Source organism: Cutaneotrichosporon cavernicola (genome assembly GCF_030864355.1).
Source record: "Cutaneotrichosporon cavernicola HIS019 DNA, chromosome: 4".
In the NCBI taxonomy this organism is placed as follows: domain Eukaryota; kingdom Fungi; phylum Basidiomycota; class Tremellomycetes; order Trichosporonales; family Trichosporonaceae; genus Cutaneotrichosporon; species Cutaneotrichosporon cavernicola.
Genome location: NC_083396.1, coordinates 2,621,254 through 2,633,332, shown reverse-complemented (window position 1 = coordinate 2,633,332; position 12,079 = coordinate 2,621,254). Strand labels below are relative to the sequence as shown.

General features: G+C 58.2%; 5 protein-coding genes across 5 annotated transcripts; 1 reads left to right on the top strand and 4 right to left on the bottom strand.

The window, feature by feature from the left end:
* Window positions 1–1,319: 1,319 nt before the first annotated feature.
* On the bottom strand, window positions 1,320–2,346 carry CcaverHIS019_0410120 (uncharacterized protein; the record flags this gene model as incomplete). Its single annotated transcript, XM_060600910.1, has 2 exons — window positions 1,320–1,897; window positions 2,118–2,346. The coding sequence occupies 2 exons, from the start codon at window positions 2,344–2,346 to the stop codon at window positions 1,320–1,322; spliced, it is 807 nt and encodes a 268-aa protein (XP_060457457.1).
* Window positions 2,347–4,032: 1,686 nt separating this feature from the next.
* Window positions 4,033–5,257, top strand: CcaverHIS019_0410110 (uncharacterized protein; the record flags this gene model as incomplete). Its single annotated transcript, XM_060600909.1, has 2 exons — window positions 4,033–4,702; window positions 4,737–5,257. 2 exons carry the CDS (start codon window positions 4,033–4,035, stop codon window positions 5,255–5,257), a joined length of 1,191 nt encoding a protein of 396 aa, XP_060457456.1.
* Window positions 5,258–5,594: 337 nt separating this feature from the next.
* CcaverHIS019_0410100 (uncharacterized protein) lies at window positions 5,595–6,533 on the bottom strand (the record flags this gene model as incomplete). The annotated part of the gene is made up of 1 exon (XM_060600908.1): window positions 5,595–6,533. One exon carries the CDS (start codon window positions 6,531–6,533, stop codon window positions 5,595–5,597), a length of 939 nt encoding a protein of 312 aa, XP_060457455.1.
* A 780-nt stretch (window positions 6,534–7,313) lies between these two features.
* On the bottom strand, window positions 7,314–9,937 carry CcaverHIS019_0410090 (uncharacterized protein; the record flags this gene model as incomplete). Its single annotated transcript, XM_060600907.1, has 3 exons — window positions 7,314–7,627; window positions 7,659–9,709; window positions 9,873–9,937. The coding sequence occupies 3 exons, from the start codon at window positions 9,935–9,937 to the stop codon at window positions 7,314–7,316; spliced, it is 2,430 nt and encodes an 809-aa protein (XP_060457454.1).
* Window positions 9,938–10,406: 469 nt separating this feature from the next.
* pnk1 (uncharacterized protein) lies at window positions 10,407–11,957 on the bottom strand (the record flags this gene model as incomplete). Its single annotated transcript, XM_060600906.1, has 7 exons — window positions 10,407–10,854; window positions 10,890–10,962; window positions 10,997–11,078; window positions 11,121–11,230; window positions 11,274–11,391; window positions 11,530–11,870; window positions 11,906–11,957. 7 exons carry the CDS (start codon window positions 11,955–11,957, stop codon window positions 10,407–10,409), a joined length of 1,224 nt encoding a protein of 407 aa, XP_060457453.1.
* Between the last annotated feature and the right edge of the window lie 122 nt (window positions 11,958–12,079).

The window sequence follows — 12,079 nt, the reverse complement described above, 5'->3', positions numbered from 1 at the left end:
TGTCCCTCTCGTCGCCTTGAGCGCCGCCGAGGCTTCTTCTTCCGCGGTCGCGGCCGTCTCGACAGTATTTACCTCTCCCCCTGAGGTCAGTCCCATGTCCGCGGCCGCCATCCCTCTCCTCCCAGATATCTTGGGCATCCTGGGGGTGTTGATTGTCGTTATTGTGCAATAGAGTTGGCCCGCACTAGTGACCCGCCGTCTAATAGCTATGGACACCTTGTTTGAAATCCTATTGGTTCTTGCCACCTTGTCTTCAGGGGCGCCAAGCATAGTACAGTCAGTGGGATGTGTCTTGTCACTCAAGCGTAATTTACGTCATCCCGCTGTATGCTTAGAAGCGGATTGCGTATTACCAGGTATTAAATCGGTAACGAGGCAGGCGGGAAGAGAGTGACGGATACCAAGGGGTTTGCTGATCCACTGGTGACTCAGTTACGCCAGTCCCACTCCGACTTTGCGATATCGATACGCATTTCATGGAGCCGAGTTTCTCGCGTCCATGGTTGCCGGCAGTCAGGGGATGGGAAATTGCATGCCAATGGCTGCAGGACATTGCGAGCGAGGAAGTCCTGCTGCTTAACGGGAACAGCCTGGATCAAGCGGGATAGAAGCCGCTGACGGCCACCTGAGACGCGGGTCAGCAAGGGGTTTGGCAGTGCCACATAGTGCCGCCCACAAGGCATTCAAAAGCCAGCAGGCGCCAGAGCTTTTGGGTCGCCTACTGACGCCGTTGAGACTACACAAGTCGTCCCCGGAAGGATGGTCGTGCTACCTGCTGCTGCACTTTTTTGTGATTAAAGTCGCGCTTTGTTTGACAGCATAGACGCTCGTAGACCATGTGACTAGAACTAGGAACGGAGTGGGGAACAAAGCGATGACTTTGGGGGCGGTGTACAGAACCCTATCGGTAATGTACTTAACGAGCGCAACCAGGATTGCACAACCTCAACCCTGTTTGCCAAGTGATGTCAGCCTCACGTACGACGCCGTTACGGCCCAAGCCGGATGGAGCTGCATTTCAGAAGTGCTGTGTTGTGGACGGGATACGTCCTCTGAATGGGGCAATCACGCTCAGACAATCACGCGTTTGGGGCCAACACGCCAACATCACTCGCCTGACCCAGTTTGAGGGAACATGTCTATATTCGTGCAGTGTTCGTGCAGTGTTCATGTGGGCCTAGGCACTACCGACATCATCTACTACGGTATGATGAATGGTTCATGGGGATGCGAGTGCCTTATTGAGGTATCATTGTTCGAGGCGAAAGGCAGCCTTTGAGGTGGAGGACCACGAGGTTGAAGAGGAGGATAGGAGGCAGTTACGCGGCGATGGCGAGAACAGCTGCGAGCACCACCGCGGCGACGCAAGTGCTCGCAACAGTCCCAGCCCCAGACGTAGGGCCCATGGCGGGGGGAGGCCCCGACACCGTAGGAGCCGAGACAGGAGCGACACTGACAGCCGAGCCAGCGCCAGACGAGCCAGTGCCGGAGGAGCCACTGACACCCGAACCAGTGCCGGACGAGCCAGTGCCGGACGAACCAGTGCCGGACGAGCCAGTGCCGGACGAGCCAGTGCCGGACGAGCCAGTGCCGGAGCTGCCAGTGCCGGACGAGCCAGTGCCGGAGCTGCCAGTACCAGACGAGCCAGTACCAGACGAGCCAGTACCAGACGAGCCAGTGCCGGAGCTGCCAGTACCCGACGAGCCAGTGTCCGACGAGCCAGCACCCGCCGAGGTCGCGGCGGCATTAGACACGCCGCCGAAGAGAGCGGTAGAGGTACTAGTCTCAGTACCAGTGAAGGAGACAGTCCTTGTGCCCGCCGAACCGGTGCATGTCCTGCCGAAGGGGCAGCATCCGTCAGGTTCGCAGCGGAGGCCGGGTTCACAGTAGGTGCCATCTGGGGGTCAGCGAGACTTGGATCAAGCAAGGAGCAAGCAAAGCAGCAAGCAAGGAGCAAACAAGGCAGCAAGCAAGGCAGCAAGCAAGGCAGCAAGCAAGGCAGCAAGCAAGGCAGCAAGCAAGGCAGCAAGCAAGGCAGCAAGCAAGGCAGCAAGCAAGGCAGCAAGCAAGGCAGCAAGCAAGGCAGCAAGCAAGGCAGCAAGCAAGGACCAACTTACCGGCACCACAGCAGGTGGAACCATCGAGGGGGTAGCACCCGTCAGCACCACACTCAGAAGTGCCAGCCCGACAGGTGCCGGCCTGGCGTCCCTGGAGGGCGTTGCCGAGGTTCTCGACCGCACGCGTGACGGGCAAGTAGCGGGCGGGGAGGAAGTCGTGGGTAGCGGGCATGGGAGAGGCAACAGCCGAAGCAGCCATGACGGAGAAAAGGAGCGGGAGGGCCAGCATGGTTGACTGTTGAAGCAAAGTTAGTCGAGCAAAGTTGAGGGCGATGAAGAAAGGTTGAGAGTAGCTGGAAGAGGATGACTGCGAGGAGGAATATATATACCATATCACGTCTGGAGGTTGTCGCGTTCTTTGAGGCGGCGCGACGCGACGCAGTACCAGTCTGGCGCGACTGGTGTGGCGGCGCGTCGGATCAAGGCCTAGTGCACCAGGTGAAAGCGAACCCTGAGCTGGAGCAACAAGCCAGTTGACTTGAATAAAATAAAAAAAAGAGTAAAAGAGCGCCAGACGTCTGAAGAGAAAGGCCAGACGTCTGAAGAGAAAGAGTTTACGTTAGGTAGAGTGGGGGAGTGATGGGTTGGCCATGTTCCAACCAAGGATTCAAAGGGAAGCATAACACTGCCACACTGCCCCTGGTAACATCATCCCCTTGATGACCTGATGAGTTTTGAATCATCAACCTGATGCTTGCACTCAAATTCACGTCAAAGTAGCTAAAGAAGGATAGACTTTATCTTTCCTGACTTCCTGAATGTTTCTGGTTGTGCCTAGCCCGCAAATCCCATCCGTGTTTCCATCGGATCATCAGACCACGACGCGTCCATCCGATCAGCGTGTGTTTAATCAATGCAATTACGACTTTGGTTGATTCCGTTGGATTCTAAACCCCTGAACCCCTCGAGCGTTTCCTACAGTAGACTTTGACATAGCCCATCGGTTGGTCAGTCTGCTTACGAATGCCGTGTGTGTTTCCCAGCCCAGAAGTGATTGTGTTGGTTTGTTTGTCGACTTTTGGCTCTCAATCAACTCACTCGGCGCGGCGCATCCATGGCTTTGCCGACCTTTGCCAGTTCAATCCAGTTCAAGGCCGATGTGTGGCCTGTCGTTCCAAAGGCGCGAGCGATGGCCAAGCCATTTAGATGTCAGCCAACATACCTCACGCTACCGATTGTATAATTGCAAGAGATCCAGATTCAGATCCCGTGTCAGCCATGACACTCAAAGTCAGCGTGACCAGGAGATCGATTCGTTCATATGCCCCCTCCAAAGTTCCAAACCCCCAAGGCATCTTCCCGTAGTGGCCTATCGGGCGGCCTTGCTATTGCTTGCAAGCAGGCCGTGTGCTCTGCACGCGAGAGTTCGAATCTCTCAGATGTCGTCACTAAAGTATCCTCTTTTGTCCTCCAGAACAGCCAGGTCTGCACTTGGTGAACGTATCAATAACGTATCTTGTTGGGCTGGGAAAGATGCCGAGGAATTCCCGGAGCCGGGTTATCGTGGATCGCGGATCAACCGGGTCATCTAATTCATCCACCACCCCGACTGCGGACCCCTGTTACTGGTGACTGGTGGGCAGCGACTAGTGCCCATGTCACAACGAGCCAGCTGCCGCACCTGTGACTGGGTGTGTCGCATCCGGTCGCGAACGTGTCGGGGGTCGGCGACCATCCCAGCCATCCTCCTAAGCGATAACCGATAGCTCAAGATCATGTGGACAAGATCATTCGTGCTCCGCTCGGCAAAATCACAAACCAACCACTCCGACTACAACGACACAGTTCCTGTGCGCCAGGATGTGGGATGTGGGCAGCGCAATGTTACCCGGAGACGATACCCGGCGACCGGTGCTGCGGCGTGCCGCAGCACTAATAAGGAAACAACACGCCGTCCAACCCCGCACATCTCACAATGGGCGACAATCTCACAATGGGCGACAACAAGGCATTCACTCTCTTCGACATGGGCCTGTTCAGCGGCAAGCCGCAGCACGAGCAGTTCTGCCGCTTGCACGAGCTGGGCACCGTCTCGACCCTCAAGCCCAGTGCCAACCCCCACATCTTCCCAGACGGCGACAAACTCACTTTGCCCGAGACGTACACCGGCGGCGACGGGAAGGAGCATTCTGTATCAGAGTTGCTGAAGGATACGGCGACTGGCGCCCTCCTTGTTCTGCACGACGGCAAGGTTGCGTTCGAAGAGTACTGGCTCACCAGCGGCCCGGAGGTGCCGTGGCTCTCCATGTCCGTTGCCAAGAGCTTCACCTCCACTCTGGTCGGTATCGCCCACGCTGAGGGACACATCAAGTCCCTCGACGAGCCTATTAGCAAATACGTCAAGGTTCAGCCTGGGAGCGCATATGACGGCGTTCCCATCCGCACTGTTCTCCGCATGTCGTCGGGCGCTAGATGGAACGAGGACTACTCGGACCCCAACAGTGATATTGCGCTGTTTGGCCGTGCAGCCAGCGGAGAAGACGGCGGATGCCTCGATGACTTTATTGCGTCCATGGTGCGCGAGGTCGAGCCAGACACTGTTTGCCGGTACAACTCGGCAGAAACGCAGGTCCTCGGCGCCCTGGGTGGGTCTGCTTCCAATGCAGTGCTAACGTCTAGTCAAAGGCGCAACTGGCCGCAGCGTTACCGATTACATGCAGGAGAAGCTTTATGAGCCCCTCGGCATGCGGTACCCCGGTTATTGGCTGCTCGATAACCGTAACGTCGAGCACACGTATGGCGGGCTCAACTTGACCGCACAGGACTTTGCCAAGATTGGCGAACTGTTCCGCCTCGACGGAGAGTGGAACGGGCGCCAGATCGTGCCCAAGGAGTGGGTGAAGGAGGCAACGACTGTCGATGGTCCCCTGCGTGAGCCCGGACAGCCTATCGTCGGCGGACACAATCTCCCCCTCGGGTATGGGTACCAGTGGTGGGTGCCGCCTGGAGACGAAGGCGAATTCGCCGGCATCGGCGTCTACAACCAGTTTGTGTACGTCAACCCGGTGCGTGGGGTCACGATCGTCAAGAGCTCGGCCAACCCCCGGTACGGCATCAGCGAGCAGGAGGAGGACAACAAGGACATCGAGAACCTCGCCTTGCTCCAATCGCTGGCGCGCCTCTTCCCTAAGAAGGCGTAAGTGTGGTTAGCGTAGGACGAGGAAGAAGTTCCTCTTGGTTGTACAATTGTGTTCCGATGAGACTTGTTCGGAGATGGTTAAGATTGAGAGCCGAGATGTGTGGGATCAGGTCAAGTGGAAATGTAAAGAAGAGATGCGAAGAAGAGAGAGTTGGCTAAGGGATGACTGGGTAGATGACTGTGTGGGTGGGAAACAGAGTGCGAGGGCGCACATGATCGATGACGGGCCGCCCTGCACTCTTATCCCTACAAATGCTGCTTAGTGGATCAGTGGATCACACGCTCAACCTTCCTTTCCACCTTCTTGGCTCCAGTGTATCGATCGCGTTGAAAAAATGTCACATCTCGCCCATCTCCAGCGCGAACCGCTGCGCACCTACAACTCGCGCATACTCTTCGAAAGAGTAGAACCGCCACCGATCCTCGAACAGCTCGGCGCTGCACTCGCGCTCGACGATCGCGCGCGCCCACTCGCGGAAACTGCCGCACTTTGCCGCGAGTTCTTGGCTCGACACTGGGCCAGGATATGATCCCATGGGTCCGGGGGGAGGGTTGACGACCGTGATGCGGAGGTGTGGCCGCTCGCGTTGGAGGTGTGCAATCTCCCATAGGAGGAAGCCGCCGCGACGGTTCAGTCCCGAGACAATCACGACGATCTCAAAGTCACGAAGAACCGCGGCGCGGGGCTCGATCTGTCGAAACAGCGTGGCGTTGGCCGCATACTTGTCGTTGAGGTGATAGATGACGCGTCGGACACGCGTTGTGAGTGCGACCCGCGGCTCCTCGTGCACTGATGATGGGCCGGCCAGACCAAGGGGCCGACCCATCACAATAAGTGATTCAGCATCTAATGCCAGTTGGGTATCGACGTCGGTCGGCGTACCGCAGACCCAGAGGCGGGCGGTTGTCGGCTTGAGACGCCCGGTGAGGAGGAGGAGAGGGTAGATGCTCTGCTGGCCGACAATGTCCACCGCATCAATGCGGGCCGGGATCCAGTCGCCTAGGAGCGAGGCATCGCCCAGCGGCTTGGGGAGACTGTAGTGTCCACCTGCGCGGGGGATCTGCGGCTGCGTGCACAGTCCCCAGAAGGCCGGATGCCGGGCGCCAGTGCGACCCGACGTCACTTGGTACCATTCACAGACGAGGTGCTGGGCCAGAACCAAGTCGACGCGCGCGCGGAAGTCTCTGGATGCTCTCCGTAGGGCGAGCAGAGCCTCGAAGGGTGCGACGCGCAAGATCGCCTCGATAACGGCTGGATAGGAGGCGTAGTCGATCATGGAGTTTTTCGGTCGAGGCAAAGTGGCCAGAACGAGTGATACTTACAGTGGGGCAGCGTTCATGGAAGCGTCGCCGATTCGCTGACGTCAACCAAGGCGAGGTTGGCGAGGTGGGCTGAGATCGGCAATCACCGTCACAAAGCAACAGACTCTCCGTGGCGAATGGATCCTCGTGTAACGACTGCCAGCTGAAAACATCGGCCACCACTTCTACAGCGTTTTGGCTCCCCCGTAGCTGGGTACCTCTCCAGCTGTCTGTCGCTCTTGTGCACCCTATTGCGAGCCTAGATCGCCAGATCCTGCAGGTCATCCTCGTCTCAAACGCCGAACCTCTGACGCTGCAACCCCACGCCAACACCACTGTACAGCCCTCGCCTACCCGCAGTCTCAGCTGTTTGGGACCCCTAGCTCCCAAATCTTCCAAGGAGAACCATTCCCCAACATCAACATCTCGCTGTCACCATACCGTATCGATTCCAAAAGAGAGGGCCAGCTCTAGGAGCTGTCCAGCCTCGTGTGGGGCTCGAACCCACGACCGAATGATCAACCGGAACTCAGAGAATCCGCATTAAGAGTCATTTAATCTACCGACTGATATAACGAGGCATAAGATGTTGGTGTCGGAGATGTCCGAGGAACCAGTATGAATGCACGTAGCTAGCTTCACGGAGCGATAAACGACATCTACCTTACGCCTCGCGTTATGCCCCTCAACCTGTTAATGTTTCAAGCACGTACATGAACACGAAAGGTACAAGATTAACAATGCCGTACGCACGTCTACCCCTCCGAACTCTCTCCAGGCTGGCCGCCCGCCGCAGCCATGAGTCGCGCAAAGTCGAACTGGTCGGCTGGCGCAAAGCTCATATTCTCTACGCTGTATCCATTAAGCAAGTCGCTGACCCACACAGGTGACGGTCCCGCACTGTGACCGCTCGCCGAGCGCGCAATGCTTTCACGCAAACTCGTCTCTGTCGCTGGTGCGACGTTTCGCGGATCGTCACGCACGTCCGTCTTGAAGCGCCGCAACAAGCCCTGGTCGGGTAAGCTGATGAACGTCTTCTTCGCGCGGGCCGGTGCAGCAATACCAGATCCTGTGGTCAGCCATGTCCTCGGGAGACTCACGTTTCTCAAGGAGGGCAGCGACGTAGCCCGCACCCGCCCAGTAACTCTCGACGCGGCTGATGGCACGCAGGAGGGCGGTGAAGTTCTGCTTGGCCATGGAGACGAGGAAGAGGTCGCTGGCGTGTGATGCGTGTGCTGCGCCCCCCATTGGTGTATTGGAGTCGCGCGAGTCCGACTCGACAGGCGTCGGGGTGCGCGTGCGTGCCTGAGCCTGCGCAGCGTGCATCTCGTGAATCAAAGCCATTGCGGCGACATATATGGGCTGCACGACGATCGGCGTCGCGGTATACGAGCTGTGGCTGACGAGGTCTGCAAAGACCATGCATTCGCCAATCTGGCGCGAGCTCGCAATCGCAAGCTTGACGTTGCGTGGCATGCTGCGGTTCAACGGCGTCTCCTGGCCGCTTGGAGACTTGAGCAGGTCGGGGTGATAGACGAGAGCGAGCACAGCGTGGGCCCATAGATGCAAGGCGAGGAACGTTCCACCGTGCCCGCGCCCATGCTGGTGCTTGAAGTTGTCTGCGGACCAGCGCATTTGTTCCGGCAGACTGGCGTAGAACTTGACGAGGTGGGCTTGGAGCTCCGCGAGCTGCTGGACTAATGGCTCGTCCGTCGAGACGAGGGTGCGAGCGCGCCCGCGCCGCCCGTTCAGAACGTTGCTGATTCGTCCGCAGATGATCATTAGGCGCGTGAGGTAGACGAAGGGAACGGGCTGGATGGCCTCGGGCATGAACTGCGGCGTGTTCCGGGCTGGGTCTGGGAAGAAATCAGTGTCCTCGGGCAGAGGGATCTCGATGATGTCCTCGGGTATGCTGGCGGCGCGGCCTGTCGCGAACGCGACCACGCGGTCGGTGACGAAGAGAGTCCAAAAGAGCAGGCGCGTGCGCACGAGGTGCGCCTGGTCCTCGTACATCTCCGAGTTCTCGTGCACGCCGAGGTCGATTGCCATGCGTATCGCCATACCTGAGTACTGCCATAGCCCCGAGTCCGAGTTCTGCCCATAGCTCGCCCACGCGAGCATGAGGAGGCCGGTGGCGACATCATATGCTGGCAAGTGGAGGAGGGGTATGACGAGCTCTTGTGCTTTGGCGACGAACGGCGCGCAGGCCGCCACGCCGTCCGCGTCGCTCTCGCCGCCGAAGCGGGCACCTAAAGCGAGGATGCAGTTCGCGAGGAACGCACTCATCGTCCCGCTCGCGTACCGCTCCTCCATGCGCAGCCTCGAGACCGACGGAAAGTGCTGGCTCATGTGCTTCAGGAACTTTTCGAAGATCGGGTCAAACACCCGCTTGTGCGGGAGGCCATTCGCGTCGAACAGGTCCGCCGGTGCAGGTGGCGGGCGCATGCTGCGGTCGGAAGGTGTACCAGTCGACTCGGGCTCCGGCGCGCGGACAACCCCATCACGTCGGTGCAGCTTCAGGCTGATCCGATTGATGCCCGGATTGAGTGCCGTTGTACCGCTGAAGCGGTAGTAATAGAGCTCGACCTCGTCGTCCTCGAGATCGCCGGAGAGATAGGCCGTCCCATCGAGCGCCTGAAAGAAACGGATATCCGTTCCCGGACTGTTGTCGTTCAGGAAGCCCTCGAGTGGTCCGAGCGACGACAAGTCGGTCATCTGCGCTGCCGGCAACCCTGGGATGGGCTGGTCTAGCGTGTCGAACGAGAAGCCCTCAGGAAGGAAGTTAGGCGGCCACACAAAGTTGGCTGCCCCCGCCCATGGGTTGGAGATGTCGACGACGGGCTGCACGCTCCCGCTCGCCGTTGGCGGTACGGATGTGGCGTTGACTGGCGCACCGTTCGCGCCGCCGGGGCTGATCCCGTAGTGCGTCATGCCTGACCCCGGAGCCGATGACGTTGTGGCGGCAGCCTCGACACGTCGCGCTTCCTCCATCTCCCGACGTGTGCGCTTGCGTCGTCGTCCTGTCGGCCATTCACACGTTGCGCCTCCCTTAGCGCAGGCCGTACATACGGGCTTGGTGCCACTGCATCGGATGCGCTTTGCGCGGCAGTAGAAGCATGCAAGCTGGACGCGTGGGGTATTATCCTCGGCCCTATCTCTCGTCAGCCACACGTCCGTGCCCAGCTCGACCAGCCGGGCACATCCTTCCCCGCATGGGTCCCGGCATGAGGCCTGCAAACACACTACACACCATGCAGACCTCGTGTGCGGGTCCAGGGTACATGGATGACACGCGCATGTCGCTGGCCACTCACCGTTGAGCGGATGCCCCGTCGAGCGTGTCCGATGACGACCCCGCTTGGGCCTGCTGGGTTGACATGCCGGTCACGGGCCGTGCGTCCCGGCTACGAGATTCCCGTTGCTAAAGGTGTTTGGTCGCGGATTAGGTAGGCACGAGTGCAAGAAGTCTCGCGGGACTTTGTCGGATTAGATAGTGTGCTGACGCGAAGTGATTGTTTTGGGTTGGGAGAATGTGGGCGGACACTGTTGTGTGCTACTGGGAGGTCAGTTTCCATGCTCAGGTAAATCCGGGCTCGGAAGAACTCTGCCAAGCTTGGGTTGGCAACTCCACATTCCAAGTCACTGGCCGGTCTTTTGGCCCACGGCAATCCAATATACTCCCGTCTACTTGCAACCACACCCCGCCATTCCAGGCGTCCAACGTGGTTATGGATACGAAACATGCAGTCGGAAAGGGCGACGCTGGTGCGCATGGCCGGCTGACATAGACATAGAGTTGCATCCTAAAGTAACCCAGACAGCGCCAAGACCAGTTGGGAGACTTCCGGTCACGCGAGGTATTGGTCCCAGAGTATGCGTTGTTCATCAGTCCCGTCCCAGACGAAGTTGACAGTTCGCAGTTCGTCAAAGCCTTCCTTCAGCGTTGGAGGCTCAAAGCCACTCTTGTATGAGGCAAACGCGGACTCTGGCAGGATCTCCCGCTTGGGCTCGTCCTTAGGAGCAAAGAACGCGCGGTATCGGTTGTTGTGACGGGCCAGGTCGACGGGGCAGGCAAAGTGGAAGATGCGGATGGGCGCATCGACTTCCCGTGCCAAGTTAAGCCAGAGCTTGCGCGTTGCGACATCGCGGTTGGTATTGTCGACAACGACGCGGCGGCCGCCGAGGAGATGCTCACGGGCCACAAGGATGCATTTTTCCTTGGTCTTGAGAGTGTCTTGGTTGACGTGCTCGTAGTCGGAGAAGTAGCGGCGGTAGAATGAGGTCTTGCCAGCTGCACTGTACGTTACAGTGGGAACAGCCATGCCACTCACGGTGGTCCGACGAAGATTACAATCTCCTTCTTGTCCCGCGCGATAGGCGTGCTTGACGGCATAACGAGGGGCACTGTATCAGCGGGGCTATGCTCTGCAGTGCATACAAGAGTCAAGATCTTCTATACTTCGTGGCCGGAACGAGATTGGGGGGTTTGGGTATGCTGGAGGACGGCCAAGAAAGTGCTCCTGTATGTCAGCGGACCTTGAACAGCTTGATAGTGGGCACACCTCTGGTGTAACAAACTTGATCCCAGCATTCAGCGCCATTGTGAAGTCGGTGTTGCTGTGGTCTCCTTTCCGTCCGGCTGCATCGCCAACGTAAACTGCATTGCTCCAGTCTGCTATTAGTGATGTCTGGACAGGGGGATCGCAAAGACTTACCTACTGTCCATCCGTTGTCCTGATACAGCTCACGGAGGAGGCCGATCATGCCGGTCCTCGGTTTACGGTATACGTCCTTCTCCAGTGCAGCGAGTACACGCAAAGGGATGTTGGACAGCTAATGAGTCAGTCTCTCCTCTACTGTGTAGTGGAAGCCTGAACGGATGTAAGAGTGTGGTCTGAGGACTGAGGTGGCGACCTCACGGTGGCAGTGACCTCCACTGACGCCTTCCCTGCCAACCGCGCCCGCACTCACCTTCGCCGCGATCAACGGGAGCTTCCCCCGCCACTCCCTCCGAACTTTGGGCCCCTTGAACGCCTGATTACTTAGGACGATAACGTGCTTCCCGTCCTTGTGGTCCTGCTTCAGGCGGTTGGGCACTGAGTCGTCCCACCACTTCCAGTCATCGCTTCCCTTGGGGAAGGTCTTTCCAGATCGCGTTGTAATAAGCGTACCATCGAGATCATACAGGACGATCTGAATCGGTTCAGATGGTGGCTCTGCCTTGAGTGGATCGAGGTGGAAGAAATGAACGAGGGAAGGTATCGAGTCATCAAATGAGCCAGGGGTCAGGTTACCAGTGAAGAACGAGTGGACTTTGTGAGCTGATTTGGAGATTTCCAAAGCTCACCCTTCTTGGCTGGAGGCTCGGCTGTTGACTCTGTCAACTTGCGTTTACTCATTCTGAGTTGTGATAGAGAGCGGGAGATGATGACGCGCAGGGTCAAGTGAATGTAATGTTGACGGATCTGACGCGTCCAATGCCCGTCAGCTTGCTATGTGGGTCAACAGGAAGTACCAGTAT